Genomic DNA, 25028 nt, shown 5'->3' with positions numbered 1-25028 from the left:
AGCTTATGACATAACAGTTTTCTGTGTATATGTTATACTTCAATTTTTAAAATGTCTTATTAGGGTGCCTGGGTGGCTCAGATGGTTGAGTGTCAGACTCTTGATTTCAGCTCAGGTCATGATACCAGAGTTGTGGGATTAAGCCCCTGCTTAAGATTCTCTCTCTCCCTCTGCCTTCCTCATGTACAGGATCTTCTCTCTCAAAAATAAAATAAAATAAAACAAAATAAAATAAAACAAAATAAAATAAAATAAAATAAAATATCTTATTAATTTTAAAATATTCAGGTAAATAATTTGTATGTTTTTTTAATCAGTTCCTTAATGGAAGCTTCCATAAGAACCCCACTGTCTACAAATATGCCTACATCTGTAAAATAAAATTGAAACTAACACACATTTTGAAGTTAATAGTTGATCTAATTAATAGGGTCTGCCAAGGTTCTTTGAGATTAATGCTTGAACAAAAAACATCACACAGTCACTAGGGATGTAGTCTTAATTTGGTTTAGAGCAAGACCTAAGATGAGAATTGCACAAATTCACATAAATGAGAACTGAGGCGATTCCAGGAAGCACGTCGTACAGAAGAATGAGACAGAGAAGGGAAGGAACTCGACACAGAGCAGTACATGAACTGTAAATTCCCCCTGTGAGTAACTGAGGCTCAACGCCTCCAAAGGTTTTTTGCTACTGCTATGATCCCCATTTTATAAATCTAGAAATAGGGACTGAGAGATATTAAAGTACTCTTCAGGGGCGCCTGGGTGGCGCAGTCGGTTAAGCGTCCGACTTCAGCCAGGTCACGATCTCTCGGTCCGTGAGTTCGAGCCCCGCGTCGGGCTCTGGGCTGATGGCTCAGAGCCTGGAGCCTGTTTCCGATTCTGGGTCTCCCTCTCTCTCTGCCCCTCCCCCGTTCATGCTCTGTCTCTCTCTGTCCCAAAAATAAATAAGCGTTGAAAAAAAAATTAAAAAAAAAAAAAAGTACTCTTCAGAGGCTCACAGAGCTAAGAAGTGGTGGAACAAGAATTTGTATCAATCTGATCAGAACCAAGAATAGTTTAGTCTCCAGGAGACTAAACCAGGTTTTAGAAACTGGAATCTAGAAACAGGGGAGAAGGAAGCAAACACAAGCAGGTTGCAAGCAAATAGAGTGAGTGCCTAGAATCAGCACTGCTGTCTGGATCTTGTTTTTATATGGTGACTGGGCCGGGTGCGGTTTGAGTCTGGTGATGGAACTGATAAAATGTATGGAATTCTCTTTCTAGAAAGAAAGCTCAGACATTGTAGATGAATCCTTCTGTAGTCTGTATAAATTCACAAATTGAGGGACTCCTTTCTCTGATGTATTGGTGTAGGTAAGTATCTGGGCTGAATGCATCTTCCAGAAGATTGCACTAAGAGCAAATTGCAAAGTGGAAAAAACCAGGTTGGCAGCTTGCTGACAAAGTATCATTTTAACAAATTCTCTTTCCATCCACATGTGCTACTGTTACAAAACTCTTGGGGCAAGGTGATCATTAGTAAATTTACTAATGGCAAAAACTCCTAGATCTTTTCCCCTGAGTTGGAAGCCTTTGCAAGTAACATTACTCTATTAGTATCTGTACTTGGAGTTCAGCACTTTGAGTTTAGCACTCAAAGCATAGGACTCAAAGTATTCAATTGTTAGTACTTGATTCAGCTCTACAACAGCAGAAACCTGCTGCAGCTTTAGATGCTTTGTTTTAGCAGAGCAAAGTACTGTTTATCTCTCAGCACTGCTGCTTAGCTTTTGAATACAGCATTCTTCCAAAGATCTATACCCTGTGACAAAAAGCAGGTAGGAATCCTGGCTGCAACTTTGTTAGAAAAAAGCTTGTGAGAGAAAATATTTGATAAAGATACAAGTGATAAATATGCCAAGAACCCTTAAAACTCAACAGTAAAAAACAACCTGATTTTAAAAAGGGCAAAGCACCTGGACAGCCACTTCACCAAAGAAGATATACAAATGGCAAGTAAGCCATGATGTTCAACATCATTTGTCATCAAGGAAATGCAAATTAAAATTATAAGACACAACTATACACCTATTCAAATGGCCAAAATACAAACAGTGACAACACCAAATGCTGACAAGGATGTAAAGCAACAAAAACTATCATTCACTGCTGGTAGAAATGCAAAGTAGTACAGCCACCTTGGAAGACAGTTTGGCAATTTCTTTTTTATTTTTATTTTTATGTTTGTTTGTTTGTTTGTTTGTTTAGTGATAGAGCATGAGTCAGGGAGGGGCAGGGAGAGGTGAGAGAGAATCCCAAGCAGGCTCTGCACTGTCAGCACAGAGCCTCCAACCCATGAACTGTTGAGAGATCATGACCTGAGTTGAAATCAAGAGTCAGATGCTTAACCGACTGAGCCCCCCAGGTGCACCCAGTTTGACAGTTTTTTTTTTTTTTTAAGTTTATTTATTTTGAGAGAGAAAGAACGCGAGCCAGGGAGGGACAGAGAGGAAGACAGAGAATTCAAGCAGGCTCCGCACTGTCAGTGCAGAGCACAACATGGGGCTTGAACCCATCAATTGTGAGATCATGCCCTGAGCTAAAATCAAGAGTTAGACACTTAACCGACTGAGCCACCCAGGTGCCCCCAATTTGGCAGTTTCTTACAAAACTAAACATACTCTTACTGTGCAACCCAGCAATCATGCTCCTGGGAATTTACTCACATAAACTGAAAACTTATGCCCACACAAAAACCTGCACACAGGTTCATAGCAGTTTCATTAATGATTGCCATGACTTGAAAAGACTCATCCTCCAGTAGGTGAGTGAATAAAGAAACTATGGCACATCCAGACATCAAATATTATTCAGCACTAAAAAGAACTGAGCTATCAAGCCATGACAAGACATGGAGGAAACTTAAATGCATACTACATGTGAGAGAAGCCAATGTGAAAAGGCTACATACTGTATGATTCCAGCTATATGACATTCTGGAAAAGGCAAAACTATGGAGGCAGTAAAACGATCAATGGCTACCAGAGTTTTGGGGGTGGGAGGGAAGGACAGGCAAGTAGGCAGAGCACAGAGGGTTTTTAGGACAGTGAAACCATTCTGTATGGTACTGCAATGATGGATACACGGTATTATATATTTGTCAAAACCCATAGAATGGACGACACCAAGAGTGAACCCCTAATCTAACCTGTACACTATAGGGATCATGATGAGTCAATGTAGGTTCATCAGAAGTAATTAATGTAACCACTGTGGTGCAGGGTGTCTATAGCAGGGGGAAGTCGTGCCTGTATAAAGGTAGGGGTATACTTTCTGCTATACTTTCCGTTCTTTTGGCTGGGAACCTAAAATTGCTCTTAGTTAAGCAATATGACAGGGGACCAGGCGGGTCTGAGAGATGAGCCCGGCAGAAGAGATGAGGAAATCATAAAAGTTTGGACAGACAAAAGGCAATATAGAGAGGCAATCAAGGACAGAGTGATCAGCGGGTACTGTTCAGGTCTACACAGACAAGAGGCAGTCGATGAAAGTGGGGAGAAGAAAACAAATACTGGGTCTGGATAGGCAGGCAGCATATTAGAGGAAACAGTACCGGCGAGTGGAATTGGTAGGCTCTGATCTCAGAGCAGAACTCTACTCTTTGCCCTGTTCTAAACATTCTTCTGGGGGGCAGGGTTCCATAATGGCTTATTCTGAGTGAGAAGACAGATACCAGGTTAAATCAGAGTCTCCACTATTCTCTCCTTCTTTCTCTGTTTTATTTCCTTGTCAAGGTCCTGGCCACTGATCTACTATAAGAAAACTAGTATTAGTTCCAGGAAAATGAAGGGCTTCAGAGGAAGCCTCAGCAAAAAGGAACCTGAGAAAGTATCCTTCACTGAACTGTTCATTCCTTAAGAACAGAAGCCCAACTATAAAAGTCTTAACTGATAAAGCAAAGTTACTCCTTACGTAAGCACATTAGCAATGGAATTATCCTAGGGGAGGTTAATTCAGTGACAAGTTTTTTGTGTGTTTTCTTACCCTTTTACCAACCTCTCCCTATTTGCCCCACTCACCACCCTGGCAAACCACTTTTCTACTCTCTTGTTTCTGAGTTTGGCTTTTTATTTAGATTCCACATGTAAGTGATACCCTGCAGTATTTGTTTTTCTTTGTTGGGATGATTTCATTTAGCATAACACCCTCAAGTTCCATCCATGTTGTCATAAAAAGCAAGATTTCCTTCTTTCTGGACAATTAGGTTGTTTCCATCATTTGGCTATTGTGATTCAATGATGCAGTGAGCATGGGAGTGCAGATCCCTCAACACCCTCTTTTTATTTTCTTTGAACATATCCCCTGAAGTGGGATTGCTGGACCACAGTTTGGTTCTAGTTTTTTGAGGATCTTTCATGCTATTTTCCATTGTGACAGATTCTTTTCATCTGTCTGCTCTGTTGTCCTGGCTTGCTCTCTGTGGCCGGTTCCCCTCATGTCATAAAAGGGTGAGCGCTGCAGTATCAGGCATTACAGGAAGACTCAGTAATATGAGGGATGAAGAGAAACTATTTCTACTGTGTGTGTTTTTCATCATTAGAAAAACTTTCCTTCCAGTCACGAAAGGACAAATATTGTACAATTCCACTGATAGGAAGTAAGGACTTAGAGGAGTTAAATTCATAGAGACAAAAAGCAGGATGGTGGTTTCAGGGCGGAGGAGAGGGGAGAATGTGCAGTACAGGGTTTCAATGGGTACATGGTTTCAGTTGGGGAAGATGAAAATGTTCTGGAGGTGGATGGTGGTGATGACTGGGCAACAGTATAAATGTGCTTAATGCCACAGAGATGTACACTTAAAAAAGGTTAAACAATGGTTACATTTTAAAAATTAAGATTTAATTGACATATAACATTAGTTTCAAGTGTACAGCCTAATCATTCAATATAAATATATATTGTGAAATAATCACCACAATAAGTCTAGTTAACATCCATTAACACACATAGTTACAAACTTTTTCTTTCTTTTCTTTCTTTCTTTCTTTCTTTCTTTCTTTCTTTTTGTTTTTAAAAAGTTTTGTTTATTTAAGTAATCTCTACACCCAACGTGGGGCTCAAACCCATGACCCCAAGATCGAGTCACATGCTCTTCTGACTGAGCCAACCAGGCACCCCCAAACTCTCTTCTTGATATGAGAACTTTTAAGAGCTACTTTCTTAGCAACATTCACATATACAATACAATATTGTTAACTATAGTCTGTATGCTGCTTATTACATCCCCAGGACTTATTTATTTTACAGCTAGAAGTTTGTACCTTTTTGTACAAAAAGGGGGTATACTACCTTCACCCAATTTGTCCATCCCCACCAAAAATGGTAAATTTTGTTATATGTTTTATAACAAGTAAAAATAAGCTTTTCTCAGAAATCCCATAGTAGACTTTCTCTCACATTTCGTAGGCCAGAATTCTGCCACCTGCCTATTCGTAAACTAATGATAACGGCAACAATAGTGAAATTACTATGATTGACTTAATCTAATCAAGATTCACCCCCCCTTGTGACTGGGGAGGGGTCCAGCCTCCCCAGAAGCACATGGCTGCCCAATACTTGAACAATATTTGAATTCTGTCGAGATAAGTGAACAAATTATTCATCGAATAAGTAAATCCATGACCTGGGTCTTATTAGTTTAAATGTTATGGTTTTTTTTTTTAATTGTTGTTTTTCTTTTCCTCACATGACTTTTGCTTAAGGCATATCCACTCATTATTTCCTGACCACATCATGTACCTTGCCTCTCTGATTTTGCTCATGTAATTTCTCGTTTTAAAATACCCTTTCTCTCTTCTCTGATAATCAGACACCTACATTTCCTTTAAGGCTAAGCCCAAATCCTACCTTCATTGTGACCATTTCTCAATTATCCAAGACTTCGGTGACTTAGTCTCTCATCTATGATTTTTATGGTCTGTACCTATTAAGTGCACATTTTATATACATTTTCTTTTTAAGTATATGTCCTTTATTCCCAATTGGAATGTAAACATGTTGAATTCAGGAATCCTGTTTGATGTCTGTTTCCATTTTCAACACTTAATCTAATACTAGAAGCTCTCAATGAATATTTATTAGTTTCTAAGGATGATTAGATTTTTAGCATTGGTATATCATAAATGGTCTGGGGCTCTCTTTAAACCTCATTTAGATTATAACTAATTAAGCTGTTAAAATTTGAGAGTAATATTTCCATCAAATTTAATCCTAGTATATGTACATATTTGTATACCCATATATACATTTATCAGAATATACATAGAGCCACAATTACATCTGATGGTTGTGCTATGTTGATGTACTACAGCTCACTTTACAAAGACAAACATTATAGTGGGTTCTAGGACACCTGTGTTCACAAGATCAGTTCTCTGAAACTATATTTGGATGTACAAGCTATTAAAAGCTTCTTGTACTGAGTGACCTTTGAGGCAGAATTCAGATCAAATAGTCACACAAGCTGCTGCTTGTTGCTGAGTGGAAGACAGCAGAAAACCCTCCATTAGGTTTTTATTTTCCTTGTTTTGTTTCCTTTCATTTTGCCTTAAGAAGATGAACAATGAAACCACAACCCTGATATCCTTGAAGGAGGCAATGAAAAGGTTGCTAAGGGCTACAGGGCGGGAACAAGCATAGGTCTGCTTTTCTGGGAAGATGGGTAAGAGAAGAATAAGGAATAAAAATAGGCAAAGAAGTATAGACATGCTAATTAAAATTCTGTCTCTGTTTAAAGTGGTTTAAGTCTTCCAGGTTAAAATATATATATTTACTATATATATTTAACATATATATTTAAACACATAAATTTAACATATATATTAAATATATATTTAACTTCCATATATATGTGTAAACAATAAAGAAAAATACACTCCCAGGTGAATTCCATTCAATTAATGTATGTGCTATATTCTAGGTATACAAAATAAGTAAAATGTGGTTTCTATCCTCAAGAATCTCAAAGCCTATAGAGAGAATTATTCAAAAATACTTAGAATTTAATGTGATTGACCTTGTAACGGTGATGTTCATAAAGGGCTATGAGGACAGAAGAGAGGATCAATTTATTTGCCTTTGACACCAGAAAAAGGAACCCTTCATAGAGGGACATTTATTATTTTTTTAATTTTTTTTTTAACGTTTATTTATTTTTGAGACAGGGAGAGACAGAGCATGAACAGGGGAGGGTCAGAGAGAGGGAGACACAGAATCCAAAACAGGCTCCAGGCTTGGAGCTGTCAGCACAGAGCCCGATGCAGGGCTAGAACTCACGGACTGCAAGATCATGACCTGAGCTGAAGTCAGCCACTTAACCGACTGAGCCACCCAGGCGCCCCTCATAGAGGGATATTTAAACTGGATCTTAAAGTGTGAGTAAAAGGCTATGAGAAAAAAAAAATATGGGAAGGAATTCTAGGCTGAGGAAACAGTACATGGAACACATAATGGAACATGGAGGCCGCAGAAGCCTGGAATCACATACTGTGTTCGTCAGCTTCTAGATGTCTCGTGTGATTACCGACTAGGGTATGAGAGGATTGGCAGAAGAGGGGAGCAAAGGGTTAAGGGCTTTATGTTTCCTCCTGAGAATAGCCAATTTGGCTATAATTGTGTCTTTGGACAAGTCAGGGCAGCACAAAGCATACATAATCAGTTGAGTCACATGATCAGAATTGTATTTTAGAATCACATTTCTGGAAGGATGGATTCAAGGTGGCAGAAATCGAAAGCAGGGATCCAGTTAGGCTACTGTAATCCTAAGTCAAAGTGAAAGACAGTTATTAACCGGTTTAGTGGTGATGGAGAGGAGGGTATAGTTCAGAGGCATTAGTGGAGAGGAAGAAAAAAAAGGTAAGAATTATTCTGAAATTTCTAGTTTAAGCACTTGAATAGATGGTGATGTCACTAACTGAGCTGGGGAATTATAGTAAAAAACAGACTTGGATTTGCAGACATGTTGTTCAGCATTTATTTCAAATGGTGTGGGAATGCCTTTTTGTGAGAGGCTTCCAAAAAGCTATTAACAACTGTGAACTTTTATACTGACTGACAAGCTAGAGTTCAAGCTAGAGAGGACCTATAAGCAATATAGTCTCAAAGGTGTCAAAGTTACTACAGAGAGTACGCCAGATGACATTGTTTTCATATGTAGACAGAGATTGCTGGCATATTAGGTCACGCAGGCTTACACTCCTATGAAACACATTTTGTAGTGGGCCTTATCTATATGTAAGTAAAATATCCAAAGCAGTGAGAAAATTCTAACCATAGTAATTTCCGAAGATGAGGGAGAGGGATAGTGAATAGGTTCAGTTTAGGACGGTTGGGTTTGGAGATGCACAAAACATAAAGATACAGCTCTAGAGGGGCACCTGGGTGGCTTGGTCAGTTAAGCGTCCGACTTCGGCTCAGGTCATGATGTCACGGCCCATGAGTTCGAGCCCCGCGTCGGGCTCTGTGCTGACCGCTCAGAGCCTGCAGCCTGTTTCAGATTCTGTGTCTCCCTCTCTCTCTGCCCCTCCCCTGTTCATGCTCTGTCTCTCTCTGTCTCAAAAATAAATAAGCATTGAAAAAAAAAAAAAGATACAGCTCTAGAGCTTAGGAGGTGGAAGCTGAATTAGCCTTGAGATAAACTGAGCACCAAGAAGAGAACATGGTCAAGGACGGAACCTGGGCAACCACAAAGTATTCAGGTCACTGAGGACATAGAAGTGGTACCTGAATTTGTGTATCACTTCTTTCATGAAAATGTGGGTGCCTTCAGGCAAGTGAGTTGTGTGGTTCCAGTTCTGTGTGATTCAGTTTGACATAATTCTGGTGCCACAGTGCCCTCTGATGATTAAGGTTGTTCAGAGCTACTCAAATGCCCTTGAGTAGGCTCAGCCCACGGCTCAGAGTCTCATTCACATTATTGATGTCGATAATATGAGACATATTTTCTTACTTCTGTGTAAGGCCTTTGCTAGGTATTGGGGGACAGGCATAAAGATGTCCAAGAAAGAGTCTCTGATTCCCCCTCTCCAACAGTTTACAATTTTGTTCATGAAATCCTAACTCTAAAAATAAAGCAGGAGGTGAGGAGTGACAGGTAATAGAGGTAGTCCCTATGAAAATGAAGTAGGCAAGGCGATCTCCAGGCAGAAAGGCTAGGGGATATAAGTGAGGTAGGATACAATTTGGGTAGTCAGAATAGAGAAAGGCACCTTTTTAAATAGTGGTCCCAGCACTAAGTAGCTATGACATTAGATCTCAATCTTTGTGAGACTCGATTTATCTGTAAAATAATAAAAATGACTGCTTCGCTTCTTATGGTTGTTGTGAGAATCAAAGTTATGCTTATGTTTAAAATACTTTTGGGGGCAGGCACCTGGGTGGCTCAGTTGGTTAAATGTCTGACTCTTGATTTTGGCTCAGGTCATGATCTCATGGTTCAGAGTTCAAGCCCTGTGTCGGGCTCTGAGCTGGCAACATGGAGCCTGCTTAGGATTTTCTCCCTCTCCTTTCTCTCTGCCCCACCCCCACTCTCTCGCGAACACGTGCTCTCTCTCAAAATAAATAAACTTAAAAAAATTAAAAATAAATTAAAAATAAAAACTTTTTTTTTTAAGTAGGCTCCATACCCAATGTGCAGCTTGAACTCACAGCCCTGAAACTGAGAGTCACATGCTCCACTGACTCAGGCAGCCAGGCACCCCTAAAATACTTTATTTAAAGTATAAAGTTCAATACAAAAACATGATATGTTAGATAATCCAAGTAATTAGACAATTCAGAAGTTTGGCAATATAAGGAATATAAGAACTGGGATGATGGCTAGAGAGAATAGCAAATGGAAACATCTGTTCGTAAGCTTAAATTTAGATAGCTACCCAAATTAATAGTGGTTATAAACAATGTAATAGAGCCTTATCTTAAGGCAAAACCTTAGTACTGTCTCTTGACCTAAAGTGCCCCTTGATTCTTTTATCCTGTAGAGTAGACCACAAACTCCAAGTTTTAGAAGCACAGTTTAAAGAACTGGACTTCACCAAGGATAGCCTGACACAGAAATTTGAACATCATAGCAAGGCTTTGGCAAACCAGGCAGCCCACGATGAACTGTGGACAGCAGTGCTGGCACTCAAGTGAGTATCCAATGAGAAATCAGTGGAATGTCATGGCTTTGTGAGAGCTTGCAGGGGACATTCTAAACTTGAACTTAATATGGTTCTAACATGGATTGTGAAGAAATCGTATTTTCTTAGGTTAATTGATTCAAAAGAGATTAATTTGAGCACCTGTTGATATGCCAGCACTGCCATACACATCTCATCACAGAGTCTCTTGCTTGCCAATGTCTTACTAATACAGAGATGGCTGACGTAACTCCCCTGCCATTGAGAAATGTGTAGTAAGAGTGGCCTGAGAACTAAGCTATCCAGTATAGTGCAGGCCCTATTTCTAAAGTAAGTATTTTCTAAAATACAGCAGCTGGTTCTTCTAGTGGGTTTGTATTCTAATACAATTCATTTTATGTTTGTACATAGAGTTCCACTGCTCACAAAGCTCTCCACATTTTTTGTAGATTCACTTCAATGGAACTGAGTATTTTATATAGCTACGTCATGGAAGTACTCATCTGCTTGCACACTCGTGTGCTTGAGAAGCTGCCAGACCTGGTGAGAGGTCTTCCCACCTTAGCCTCTGTCCTAAGACGAAAAGTCAAGAACCAGCGTATTAGAGGTGTTTGGGAGTCTGTCCTGGAGGAAAGTGGGCTGGAAGAAGGAGATATCACAGCACTTTGTACCTTCTTTATTGCATATGGTAACAAGGCAGAATACTATGTTGCTAAAGTGAGGCAGATGTATATCAAGGATGTCACTTTCCTGATCACTAACATGGTAAAGAACCAGGCTTTGCAGGATGGTTTGCTCAGGGCTGTGCAGGTCATTGAGAAGGGAAAAGCAGTGAAGGCCCCTGAAAACCAAAAGTCCCCCCTAAAAGAGTTGATGCCATTAGCCAGAAACTAACTTTACTCTATGACCAAGGGATTCTACTTCTAGTAGTTTATCTCACAAAAATGGGGGGGTGGGGTGGGGTAGGAAACGTATGTACAATTTATTATACACCTATTTTTATAGCAAAAGTGAGGGGAACCTTAAACAAAATATGATAAATTGATACAATGGATACTTTTTGTGTAAGAGCATGAAGAAGCTCTTTGTGTAACTGTACAATGATACAGAGCTATCACCAAGATGTGTTGTTTTAAAAGATTTCCTATATATTGTTAAGTGGAGGGAAAAAAGGGCAAAAATTAATATGTACACACACACATATACAAGCTAATATACCCATAAACTTCATAAGCTTCTTCTGGAGAGATAGAAAGTGGTAACTTTGGCTGTCTCAGGGAAAAAACAAAGAGGTTAGGGGTCAAAGGTAGGAGGAATTCTTTTCACTGTTAAAGAATGTACTGTTTTGTACATTTTGAATTTTGAACCATATGAATGCACAGTATATTAAAAGACAAACCAATACAAACACCTAATATATATTATATGTTGTACATTTTCTCTCTGGTACAGAACCACAGTTATTTTACACTAGAAAGGGAACTCTAATACATTGACTATATATTAAAATATTTATTGAACATCAAATGCCATGTGCTAGGTGCTGTGAATTAACAGAAACATTTAAAAATGTGGAGTCTGTCTTCCAGGTAAAGGTTGAGTGCTTATGCTTTATTTGGAAGGTACAAATTCAAACTTTTTTTTCTAGTGTTTAATTTTTTTACACTTATTTATTTATTTAAAAAAATTTTTTTAACGTTTTATTTATTTTTGAAACAGGGAGAGACAGAGCATGAACAGGGGAAGGTCAGAGAGAGGGAGATACAGAATCTGAAACAGGCTGAGCTGAATCTGAGCTGTCAGCACAGAGCCTGACACGGGGCTCGAACCCATGAACTGTGAGATTATGACCTAAGCTAAAGTCAGACGCCTAACAGACTGAGCCACCCAGGCACCCTGGGAGATACAAATTAGGCAGAGGATTCGAAATAATACAAAATGATGTTACCTTGCTGACCCCTCCTTGAAAATGGGCCATGAGACACAGAAGCTTCCTTGGTAGATAAATGCACTCAGTGTTGGGGTGCCTGGCTGGCTTAGTTGGTAGAGCATGAGACTCTTGATCTCAAGGTTGTAAGTTTGAGCCCCACGTTGGGTGTAGAGATTACTTAAAATCTTTTAAAAAAATGCCCTCAGTCTTGTCCTTCTCCAGACACATTGTTTGGAGAAACCATGCCTTGGAAGAAAGATGGAAAGGGAATTTCTCTGTCATGCTCACTTAGTCTATTGTTTTCAGTTGGTCAAAGTTTGTTCCATGGGGAATGACCTCCCCCACCCCCGCCGCTGCCCATACTTCCAGGATGCACCATCTAAGCCCTCCCAGCAGGCATTTGGAAGCCGGTGCCTGCATTGTTGAGTGCAGTGTTTCACTAGAGTCCAGAAGTGATAGGAAGAGCCAGAGACTCTAGAAATGTAACTGCTCAGCTCCAGACAGAGCAAGGGACTGTGACTGTGGGCCCAGAAAGTAGACAAGAACAAGGAAATCTGAAGAAGCACATAAAATATATCCATTATACCTGACATAAGTACCTGAACATAGAAATCAAAATGCAGGGGTGCCTGGGTGGCTCAGTCCAGTTGGTTGGGCATCTGACTTTTGATTTTGGCTCAGGTCATGATCCTGGAGTTGTGGGATCGATCATGGAGGATGCTTGAGATTTTCCCTCCCTCTCTCTCTCTCTCTGCTCGCTCCCCTCCTCGCTGTCTAAAAATAACCAAAAAGGGGCGCCTGGGTGGCTCAGTCAGTTAAGCGTCCGACTTCAGCTCAGGTCACGATCTCGCGGTCCGTGGGTTCGAGCCCCGTGTCGGGCTCTGGGCTGATGGCTCAGAGCCTGGAGCCTGCTTCCGATTCTGTGTCTCCCTCTCTCTCTGCCCCTCTCCCATTCATGCTCTGTCTCTCTTTGTCTCAAAAATAAATAAACGTTAAAAAAAATTTAAAAAATGAAAATAAAAATAACCAAAAAAATCAAAGTGCAAGAGTTAAATAATAAGACTACAATAAAAACCACTATTACTAGGCAATATATGATTGGGTGAGTTTGGGACGGTTATCACTATGTGATTGAGAAATACTATGGGTATTTCCTGGGGGAAGTACATTGAAGTGATCCTTCAAGTAGGCAAAGCAACAAAGTAACTCATTAGGATGAATTATGATTTCAAACAATGGCCTGAAAGCACAAGATTTGGATGACAGGGAATATAGACCATGGTTTAATGTTTAAGAGAATAATGGGAGATTCCACAGGACCTATCAGAGAGCCTGGAATTGCAGGCTAAGGTGTTGATACCATGAACAACTGGATGACAAACAAAAGTTTCTGAATTCTCATTAAAACAAAACAAAAGCTCCCAAAGCTCTCTACCAAGGACCTACAACCTCCTTGCTTTGGCTCCATCCAGAAACCATGTCGCCATCTGAATGACCTCAGCAAACCCAAAAGACCTTAAAGACTACATTCATGCACAGTGATTTTTTTTTTCTCTTTCTCCACATCTATGTAACATTTCCTCAAAAAACTCAGGCCTTGTTTTGGTTGGTTTTCAAAATTTTTCTTATTGTGGTAAAACACATAGAATTTACCATCTGAACCGTTTTTAAGTGTACAGTTCAGTGTATCATACACATTCATAATTTTGTGCAACCATCACCACCATCCATCTGAAAACAAACTCTGTACCCATTAAACAAGAACTCTCCCAGCCCTTGGCAACCATCATATTTTCTGTCTCTAGACTTGGTTCTTAGATAACAGGTATCAGTCTATTTAATCCCCCTCATTTTCCTAGCCAAAATTTACTTTTTGCATAGAATTCAATACAGTAGGATTCAATAAAATAAGCACAAGAACTTAATACCAGCGTGGAAAAACTTATTTTAAAATGCATAAAATATTATTTTTTACCTCCTTTGTCATTTTGATTGTTCTAGATTGAAATTTAATAATACGGGAATATATCATAAATGATGCACATGACAGCTAAGCCCCAGGATCGAGGCCGCCCTGCAGTGTTTTCCAAGCCCTTATGAAACCGCTATAGAAATGTCAAAGTGGATGGAAGTGAAGATGGACACACTAATGCAAGACTTGACTTTAAACGGAACACATTTTTCTCTTCCTCATTCTTGAAGACCCCCCCCCCCCACTTCACTTGTTTTTCTGTAGAATCTTTTGTTCCAAGAAGTGGATATCGATGTGTTGACACTTAGTAAGGAGCCTTGGATGGCCGATGGCAGCACTAGTTATGAGACGACCTTCAACACCTGTGGAACGTGGCAGGCAGCACGGATCAGATTCCTTTAGCTACTGCTTAGATTCTGTATTTTCTTGTCGAACCCCCTCAGCCTCTTGCCCTGGGCAGGCTTGCAGTCTTGGAGGCATTAGCCTGCTGCCTCCTTTCCTAGGCAAAGTAATCATATACAAACATAATTCGGCCCCAGAGCACAGAAGTCGGTTTTGGACAATACTTAGAAGGGAAGGCAATCTTAAAACAACCTCTCTGGGCCTCAGACTGAAGAAGGGGTGGGTTAGAGAAGGAAGTGTCAGTGCGTGTTAAATTGGAGCAAATCTGCGGATTCTCTGACCACAATCTTTCTAGGAGATCAACCTCCGAGATGCCTTCCTCAGAACTCTAGAAAGCGACCTAAGAGGCTTGGTACAAGGTAGAAACAGACAAGTAGTCTGAGAAGTAAAATTTTAAAAAGAAGAGGGAAGAATTTTTAAAATTACTGTTGGGTCTTTCATTTGTCTTGAGGTTTCCCTTTTTCTGCCAGGGACCAACTCGCGACCCTCCCGGTTTCCGCAGCCTCCGGGCGCACACAGCCCAAGGGGATGGTAGGTCGTCGCTCCAGCTGGAGCGAAAGGGACGGCAACGCAAGGGGCGGACCCTCGGCGGGGCCGAAGGGAGCGGGACTGGGCGGGAGGCGCGCACAGGACCCGGAAGTCCCACCCAGTCGAACGTCAGATGTGTCCGCTCTAGGGCTGTTCCCTGGGTGGGAGGGCCCGTTTGGGTGAGCAGTTGTGACGTCACCAGCCCTCGTCGGGTTGCTACAGCCCGACTGCAAAGATTAGGCTTTTTGGCTGACCGAGGAAAGGGGAGTGTGGGTTCAGAGCGCTGGGAAACCGCTCCCGGTGCACGAAAGCTGGAACGTGGGGTCTCGCGTGTTGCCCCCACAGCAACGGTAAAACGGAAGTCCTACTCCCGCGCAGCCCGGCGTCTGGGCGGAAACGGCGTTCCTCGGAGCTGAGGCCCCGTACCTTCGCGCCTGGGCGGTCTCGGGCTTGGCTGTGCTGAGCTAAGGGAGCATCCTCAGCTGGTAAGAGGGAGGAGGGCATTTGGGCGCGTACCTCTCGCCGCGCGGGAGAGCTGGAGCCCACAGTCAGCCCTCCCAAAGGTTGGGTTAATGTCTAGGTCTCCCGACGAAAACGTTCCTTTCCTTACCCGACGTTTGTCTGAAACATGGACAAATACGCCGCCTTCCAGGGTAGTACTGTTTACCTGGATCACAGGGTGCCTTTTTATTTCGGGACGCTGTGTGATGTTCCCAGTCTCTGAATTCTGATACGCAGCTGGGCAAAATGTTTAAACACAAAACTGTTAATTCTCTTTCTCCGTAGTTGGGACGGAAATGAGACTCTTTCTCTTTCAGGTACTGATGCTGAATATGCCTTGTTAGCATATTAAAATGGCTGTGACTCAAAACGCCATCCCTTCCTTGTCGGAATGTCAGTGCCGCATCTGCGTGGAAATCCTAATTGAGCCCATAACACTGCCTTGTAACCACACGCTCTGTAATCCCTGCTTCCAATCGACTGTCGAAAAGGCAAGTTTATGCTGTCCTTTCTGTCGCCGCCGGGTCTCTTCGTGGACCCGGTATCACACCCGAAGAAATTCTCTTGTCAACATGGAACTGTGGGAGATAATCCAAAAACACTATCCAAAGGAATGCAAGCTTAGAGTCTCTGGGCAGGAATCAGAGGAGATCGGTGAGTAAAACCCAGCCTGTTTGTTGTGTGAAACTCAAAATTCTTTAAGTAAATTACCACTAATCCATTTGAGAAAAGGATTAAAAAGAAACCGACTAATATTTGTCTAATTTTTTTCTCCCCGGTTTGGGTTGCATGGGCCCCAAAATGTTGATTGAAGTCGATAGCAAGATTGTGTTCATTGTAATAATGCCCAGGCTGCGTTCAATTGGTGTTAAAAATGAAAACAAAGAAACAAACAAACCCACAGGAATGGCCCACATAGAGCCTTCAGTCGTGTGAAAGTTACATAAATATCCACAGATCAGCAGTAGTCAGTACAGCAACATGAGAAGTATAGAAGGTACTGGATTGCTGTAGTGCTGATTCTTTTACTTTCATGTATTTTCTTTAGCCTGCTTGACTGTACATCTCCATTTATTTAATTCCTCTCTTAAGCATGCAACCTAATAAAATAGCTTTCAGTGACCAGTTCCATCTAGATCAGTCATTTTTGTTTAAAGCTCTCCACCCTGTAGACTCAGCAGCTGTGTGCCCCAAGCTGAACATTTGACTCTAGCACACTTAGGTGATCAATAAGCCATGCAGTTTCTTGTCTAGGCTTTGAATAAGGTGCCTGTGCTCTGGTGTACTTGCCTTGTTTGGGGGGAGTTAACCTTTATTGTGGTAAATATGTATAACAAATTTGCCATTTTAATGATGTTTTCAACAGTAGTTACACTTTATTAAAACAGCTTTATTGAGATATTCACATAGAATTGATACATTTACATTGTACAGTTCTGGGGCATCTGGCTGGCTCAGTGGGAAGAGGGTGCGACTCTCGAGGTCATGAGTTCAAGCCCCTTGTTGGGTATAGAGATTGCGGCTGTGACTCTCAACTCTTGAGGTCATGAGTTCGAGCCCCTTGTTGGGTGTAGAGATTACAAAACAAAAAACAAAAAAACCCAGACAATAAACACTTAAAAACAAAGTGTACAGTGAAGTGGTTTTGGTATTTTATTATCAGTTTTTTCAAAGTTGTGGTAAAATATATATAGCATAAAATTTGCCATTTTAACCATTTTAAGTTACAGGTCAATGGCATAAATTGTCTTCACAGTGTATAACCATCACCACTATGTTTCCAGTTTTTCATCACCCAGATTCTTTTTTTTTTAATTTATTGTTTAATTTACATTCGAGTTAGCATCTAGTGCAATAATGATTTCAGGACTAGATTCCTTAATGCCCCTTACCCGTTTAGCCCATCCCCCCCTCCCACAACCCCTCCAGTAACCCTCTGTTTGTTCTCTATATTTAAGAGTCTCTTATGTTTTGTCCCCCTCCCTGTTTTTATATTATTTTTGCTTCCCTTCCTTTATGTTCATCTGTTTTGTATCTTAAATTCCTCATATGAGTGAAGTCATATGATATTTGTCTTTCTCTGACTGGCTAATTTCACTTAGCATAATACCCTCTAGTTCCATCCACATAGTTGCAAATGACAAGATTTCATTCTTTTTGATTGCTGAGTAATACTCCACTGTGTATATATACCACATCTTCTTTATCCATTCATCCATCAATGGACGTTTGGGCTCTTTCCATACTTAGGCTGTTGTTGATAGTGCTGCTATAAACATTGTCATCACCTAGATTCTTTAACCATTAAGCAAAAACCCTACATTCTTCTCCTTCCCCACCCCTCCACCCCCAGTTTTTATTTACTCTGTCTCTATGAATTTGCTTGTTCTAGATATTTCATATAAATGCATTCATACAATATATGGTCTGTTGTGCCTGGCTTCTTTCAGTTAAATGTTTCCAAGGTTATTCACAGTTGTGACATATATCAGTATTTCATTCCTTTTTAGATCTGAATAATTTTTCATTTTATGGATTATATTTTGTTTATCCCTTCATCCACTGATGGACATTTGAGTTGTTTTCACTTTTTGTCTATTTGAAGTAGTGCTGATATGAATATTCATGTATAAGTATTTGAATCTCTTTCCAGTTCTTTTGTGTACGTACCAAGGAGTGGAAGTGCTGGATCATATAGTAATTCTAGGTTTAGCTTTTTGATGAACTGCTAAACTTTTCCCTGGTGCTGTGCCAGTTTGCATTCCCACCTGCAATGTATAATGGTTCCAATTTCTCCACATCCTCACCAACACTTATTTTCTGGTTTTTTGGTTGTTTTTTTAAATAGCCATCCTAGTAGGTGTGAAGTGGTATCTTAGTATCTGTGTCTTTTTAATTGTGGTAAAGTATGCATAACAAAATTTACAATTCCCATTTTTTTTTTTTTAAGATTTATTTTTGAGGGAACACAAGCAGAGGAGGGGCCGAGAGAGGGGAACAGGATCTGAAGTGGGCTCTGCGCTGACAGGCTGACAGCAGTAAGCCTGATGTGGGGCTCAAACTCACCAACTGTGAGATCATGACCTGAGCCAAAGTCAGACACCCAACCAGCTGAGCCACCCAAGTGCTCCCGATTCCTGTTGTTTTTAAGTGTACACTTCAGTGCCGTTAAGTACAGTCACACTGGTTTACAACCATCACCACCATCCATCTCCAGACCAGTTTCATCTTCCCAAACTGAAACTCCATACCCATTAAACAATAACTCCCCAGTTCCTTCTCCTTCCAGTCCTTTTAACCATAATTCTACTTTCTGTCTCTGAATTTGACCATTTTAGATATCATAGTAAGTATTTGTCCTTTTGTATCTGGTTTATTTCACTTAAATGTCTTCAAGGTTCATCCATGTTGTAGCATGTGTTAGAATTTCAGTCCTTTCTATGGCTAAATAATATTCCATTGAATGTATTTACCACATTTTGTTTATTCATCAGTGGACACTTGGGTTACTTCTACCTTTTGGCTGTTGTGAGTAATGCTGCTGTGAACATTGGATACAAATATTTTTTAAGTTCTTGCTTTCGACTCCTTTGAGTGTGTACCCAGAAAGGAATTGCTGGGTCATATGCTAACTATATGGATTTTTTTTGAGGAACTGCCATACTCTTTTCCATAGCAACTGCACTGTTTTACATTCCCACCAGCAGTATGCAAGGACTCTTTCGTTTTTCCACATTCTTTTTTTTTTTTTAAATCCCCCCCCCTCGTTTTTCCCATTCTTGTCAACACTTTGTTACTCTTACTTTCTGTTTGTTTGTTTGTTTGTTTGTTTGTTTTAGATAAAGCCATCCTAATGAGTATGAGATGCTATCTCATTGTGGTTTTGATTTTCATTTCCCTAATGACTGATGATGTTGAACATCTTTTCATGTGTTTATTGGCCATTTGTATATCTTCTGTGGAGAGATGTTTATTCTAGTCCTTTGCTTATTTTTAATTGGTTTATTTATTTTTTGTTGTTGAGTTGATGGTGTTCTTTATTTATTCTGGATGTTAACTCCTTATCAGGTATGATTTGCAAATATTTTCTCCCATTCCATAGGTTGCCATTTCACTCTGATTATGTAGTTTGATATAGTCCTATATGTCTATTTTTGCTTTTGTTGTTTGTGGTTTGGTGTCATATCCAACAAATCATTGCTAAATTTCAATATCATGGAGTTTTTTCCCTGTTTTCTTCTAGGAACTTTATAGTTTTAGGTCTTTAATCTGCTTTGAGTTAAGTTTTTTTATATGATACAGGGTAAGAGTTTAATTTCATTTTTTTTACATGTGGATATCCAGCATTCCTAGTGCCATTTGTTGATAAGATGGCTGTTTTAAAGTTTTTAACTAGTAAGTCTGATGTCTGGACTTCCCCAAGAATGGTTTCTGTTAATTTATTTTGTTCCTATGAATCATCCATACTCTTTCTTGTTTCCTTGTATGCCTTGTGTTTTTTGTTTGTTTGTTTGTTTATTTGTTTTAGAATATTGGACATTTGAATATTACAGTATGGTGACCCTGAAAGTCAGATTCTTCCCTTTCCCCAGAGTTTACCTTTTTTTTTTTTTTTTTTTTATTGTTGAAAGCTGTAACAGTTCATTGGTTTGCTAACTTTCCCAAACTATTTTTGCAAGGACTATACCTCCTTGTGTATGGTCACCTAAGTCTCTGTGCCTTAACTTGTGCTCAGTGTTTTGACAGATTACCTTGAATTTCAGGAGCTAAAAAACAACAACAAAAAGAAATGAAACAAAAAAGTGCCTTTTTGTCTTGGAACATGGGCTCAGTGCCAAGATCGTCCTTCAGCACTTAGCCAGGCTTGCACTGAGCCTAGGGATCAGACCAAGATGAAGTTTGGACCTTCAACACTTAGCCAGCCTTATACTGAGCCTAGGGATCAGCCCAAGGTGAAAGTTTGGAGTCTTCTCACATGTCTTCCAAACATGTGTCTTGCCTTGGGTCTGCTGCACCCCCTCCAGAACCAGGGACCAGTGTCCCATTCTGGGAATGTGGATTTCCTTCTTCAAGACTGCCACTGTACTGAGGAGGAGGTGGGGAGAGAGTAAAACTGCCACAAAGCTTTCCTACTATTTTGAAGTTGCCTTTTTCTTGGTTCATCATTTTCTTGGCTGCTGTTAACCTTTGATTGTTTTCCAGAGTTCTGACAATATTGGCGCTGATAGTTTCTGCTTGTTTTTTAATGTTTTTGTGGAGGGATGAGAGCTTGGAACTGCCTGTTCTGCCATTTTGTTGGCAGCACTCCATCAGCCTTAAGTGCTTTACCACTAAAACTGATGTTATTTTCAAGAATGCCCTTATGCTTGAAATTCTTCACATTCTCTTCTATATAAAGTCATTTTCTTTGAGGGAGATCTTTGGAGCTCTCGGTTCTTATGGCCTGCCTCTTTCCCTGGGCAAAAATCTGAGTCACTGCTCTAGGGCAGGAAGCAGAGACGATGGCTTACTTCTCTCTTTGTGAATAAGCTAGTAGGCAGACATAGTAGCCTCCAGTCTTCTTGGCTTGCCTGCCCTAGAACCTTTGCCCTATGAGTGAGTTGTGATGAGGGTGATGGGGCCCTAGTATTCTCTACCTGCTGTGCCTGGGGTCATGTTTCCCTTCTGTGAGTGGGAAGTGAATAGAGGGAGGTAGCCCACAGTCTCTCAGGTCCACTCACCTGGAATTCAGTCTCTGCAACAGTGAGCTGGAAAGGATAAATGCTGGCAGTTTTGTTCCTCCTGCAGGGTTGCTGTGGCTCTTCACCAGGAGCTGGGGAGACTGGGAGCCCTGCCTTGGCACAGCCTCCCTCTTATATGGCTCAAGGGCCACAGATTCTCACTTTTCTTACTGAGATATAGTAAAAAATTTTTGGAAGTATTTCTTTGCTGTATGCTCGTAGGGCAATTTCAAGGCATTTTATATGACTAGTGATTTATACCTGTCTCCGATTGAAAAACAGGTCTGCAGATCTCCTCACTTTACTTTTCTGGAAGCTGATCCTTCTTTGTTTTTCATGTAAATTTTTTTGAAATGTAATGTATATACAAAAGTATATAAATCACAAATTTGCAGTTCAGTGAATTTTCAAAGTGAAAATGTATATGTAACCAGCATTCCGGTCAAGACCTAGAACTTTCCCAAAACTCCTAAGTCCTCCTTGTGGCCCCCTTGCAGTCTCTGTTCGCTCACCATTCCTGTAAATACTATTGTGATGTGTAACACCGTAGATTGCTTTTACCTATTTCTGAGCCTTTTAAAAAATGGTATCTTGTGGGGTGCCTGGGTGGCTCAGTCAGTTAAGCATCCGACTTTGGCTCAGGTCATGATCTCGTGTTCGTGAGTTACAGCCCTGCATCGAGCTCTGTGCCGACAGCTCAGAGCCGGGAGCCTGCTTTGAATTCTATGTCCCCCTCTCATGCTCTCTTTGTCTCTCAAAAATAAATGTTAAAAAAATTTTGGGGGGGGGGCGCCTGGGTGGCTCAGTCGGTTAAGCGTCCGACTTTGGCTCAGGTCATGATCTCACGGTCTGTGAGTTCGAGCCCGGTCCGTGAGTTCGAGCCCCGCGTCGGGCTCTGTGCTGACAGCTCAGAGCCTGGAGCCCATTTCAGATTCCGAGTCTCCCTCTCTCTCTGCCCCTCCCCTGTTCATACTCTGTCTCTCTCTGTCTCAAAAATAAAATAAAATGTTAAAAAAAATTTTTTTTTAATAAAAATTAAAAAAAAATTTTTTTTAAAAAAAGAATCTTGTATCTTTAGCTCACCATTATATTGGTGAGATTGGTCCATGTGATTGGGGTTTCTTTATTTTCTTTGCTGTATGGTACTATGTTGTGTGAATATTAAATAGTAAAAGCAATGAAAAATTTTATGTCCATTTACATTAGGCATTTTAGGCTGTTATGAATAGTGCTACCATGAATATTTTTATACTTACATATTTTTTTAATATTTATTTTTGGGAGAGTGCAAAAGAATGGAATTCGGGGGCCACAGAGTATGAGTGAAAATAAATTCTTTCCATGCTAGATGAGAATCCATCCTTTGATTAAATTTCTAGTTTTGTTTCCCCTAAACCTGAGGATAAGAATGTTAATGTTTACTAGGCAACGTTGCTTAATGAGAAAAATTATCCCCAATTGACAAATTGCTTCCCTGTTGGAGGGAATTATAAATACTGATTGGGATATTGTGCTTTGTGCTCCTCTAGCATAGTGACCATTGTAACTGAGCATGTTCCTTGTGGGGAGCCTGTGCCTGTATTGTTGCCATAAGAAATGTTTGCGGCTGTGGAGAAAGGATATCTGGCTTCCTTGCTCTCATGTTCTTAGATTGATGCCAAATGTCGTCCTGTGGTCATTTTTGGAGTCTGAATGTTTAGTAAAGCCTAAGACTACCCTTTGGTGGGTGCTACAGGTAGGGTAAGCCTTAGGAGATATTGCCGGTTTTCCAAAGTGGCTTTTACCAATTTATACTCCTGCCAGTAGTGTATGAGAGTTGTAGTTGCACCACATTCTTGCCAACATTTGGTCTTTCTTCCTTTTATTTTTTCTCAAAGAAATTTTGGTAGTATACTTACTATTTTCAGCATTTTATTATGAAAGATTTTAAACATATAGAAAAGTTGAAAGCATTTTATAGTGAACTTTCATGTACCCGTAACCAGATATGAGAATATTTTACTGTGTCACAGCTCTTTCATCTATTCATGTCAGTCTTTTTTATTTTTTCATTTATTTCACTTTCTCTTAAATATGTAAGCATCCATATTTTGAAGATCAATGTTAGTTTGTAACTTTTCTTTTAATATTAATTTACATATAATATGCAAGTCTTTTTTTTTTTTAAGTTCATTTATTTATTTTGAGAGAGAGAGAGAGAGCAGGGGAGGGGCAGAGAGAGAGAGAGAGAGAGGGAAAGAGAGAATCCCAAGCAGGCTCTGCACTGTCAGCACAGAGCCTGATGTAGGGCTTGAATTCATGAACCGTGAGATCATGACCTGAGCTGAAACCAAGAGTGGGATCCTTAACCGACTGAGCCACCCAGGTGCCCTTATAATGTGCAAATCTTAATCGTGCCTTCATTGAGTGTTCACATAGGTATAACCTTTTGTAACATGAACTCTTATAAAAATACAGAATATTACCATTACCCTTGAAAGTACTGTCATGTCCTTTCCAGTTAATCTTTCCCCTACCCTCAAGTCAACCAGTGTTTTTATTTTTCCCCACCATAGATGAGTTTTGCCTTTTCCAGAACTTCATATAAATGGAATTCTGTTAATGTACAAGAGTTGACATAACAAAGTACCACAAACTGGGTGGCTTAACAGAAATTTATTTTCCCACAGTTCTGGAGGCTAAAAGGCCCAAAATCAAGATGTCAACAGGAACGTGTTCTCTTGAAGGTTCTAGAGGGGAATCTGTTACATGCCTTTCTTTTAGTTTCTGGGTGTTGTTGACAGTCTGTGGTATTCCTTGGCTTACTGCTGCACAACTCCAATCTCTGCCTCCATAGCCATATGGCATTCTCCTGCTGTGTCTGTCTTCACATTGCTGTCTCTTCTCTGTGTTCCTCTCCTTTATTAAGGGCCCACCCTACTCCAGTATGAACTCAATTATGTTTACAAGTATTTCCCAATAAGCTCCCATTCTGAGTACAGGGATTAGAATTTCAATGTATCTTTTTGGGGGATACAGTTCAACCCACAGTAGTAATCATGCCGTGTATATTCTTTAGTGTAAGATTCTTTTACTTAGTATAATAATGTTTGAGATTCATCTTTGTTGTGGGTACTAAAAATTTATTTCTTTTTATTTAAAAAAAATTTTTTTTAATGTTTGCTTATTTTTGAGAGAGACAGAGACAGTGTGTGAGCGGGATTGGGGCAAAGAGAGAGGGAGACACAGAATCCAAAGCAGGCTCCAGGCTCTGAGCTGCCAGCACAGAGCCTGATGTGGGGCTCGAACTCACGAGCTATGAGATCACAACCTGAGCTAAAGTCAGACGTTTAACCAACTGAGCCACCCAGACACCCCAATTTCTTTTTATTTTTAAATATCATTCTATTTCCCTGATAAGGAGCGACGCTGAACATCTTTTCATGTGCCTGTTGGCCATCCGGATGTCTTCTTTAGAGAAGTGTCTATTCATGTTTTCTGCCCATTTCTTCACTGGGTTATTTGTTTTTTGGGTGTGGAGTTTGGGGAGCTCTTTATAGATTTTGGATACTAGCCCTTTGTCCGATATGTCATTTGCAAATATCTTTTCCCATTCCGTTGGTTGCCTTTTAGTTTTGTTGGTTGTTTCCTTTGCTGTGCAGAAGCTTTTTATCTTCATAAGGTCCCAGTAATTCACTTTTGCTTTTAATTCCCTTGCCTTTGGGGATGTGTCGAGTAAGAGATTGCTACGGCTGAGGTCAGAGAGGTCTTTTCCTGCTTTCTCCTCTAAGGTTTTGATGGTTTCCTGTCTCACATTTAGGTCCTTTATCCATT

General features: G+C 40.3%; 2 protein-coding genes across 3 annotated transcripts in view; both read left to right on the top strand.

Annotated features, from left to right (window-relative positions):
- The first annotated feature begins 436 nt into the window (after positions 1-436).
- SMCO1 (single-pass membrane protein with coiled-coil domains 1) lies at positions 437-11577 on the top strand. 2 transcript variants are annotated; one of them, XM_043594476.1, is made up of 3 exons: positions 437-652; positions 10022-10171; positions 10612-11577. In XM_043594476.1, exons 1-3 carry the CDS (start codon positions 633-635, stop codon positions 11054-11056), a joined length of 615 nt encoding a protein of 204 aa, XP_043450411.1. In that variant the 5' UTR covers positions 437-632; the 3' UTR covers positions 11057-11577. The 2 variants fall into 2 exon arrangements, with proteins under 2 accessions (XP_043450411.1, XP_043450410.1); XM_043594475.1 differs by lacking the exon at positions 437-652 and adding an exon at positions 6476-6649.
- A 3543-nt stretch (positions 11578-15120) lies between these two features.
- Positions 15121-25028, top strand: part of RNF168 (ring finger protein 168) — a 41410-nt gene continuing 31502 nt past the window's right edge. The window contains exons 1-2 of the mRNA XM_043594473.1: positions 15121-15479; positions 15813-16149. Coding sequence (XP_043450408.1) covers positions 15849-16149 — 301 coding nt within the window. The 5' untranslated portion in view covers positions 15121-15479; positions 15813-15848. The remainder of the gene's footprint in view (positions 15480-15812; positions 16150-25028) is intronic.

The sequence above is a fragment of the Prionailurus bengalensis genome, chromosome C2 (assembly GCF_016509475.1).
Source record: "Prionailurus bengalensis isolate Pbe53 chromosome C2, Fcat_Pben_1.1_paternal_pri, whole genome shotgun sequence".
In the NCBI taxonomy this organism is placed as follows: Eukaryota; Metazoa; Chordata; class Mammalia; order Carnivora; family Felidae; genus Prionailurus; species Prionailurus bengalensis.
This window is presented reverse-complemented; position numbering and strand designations above follow the sequence as displayed.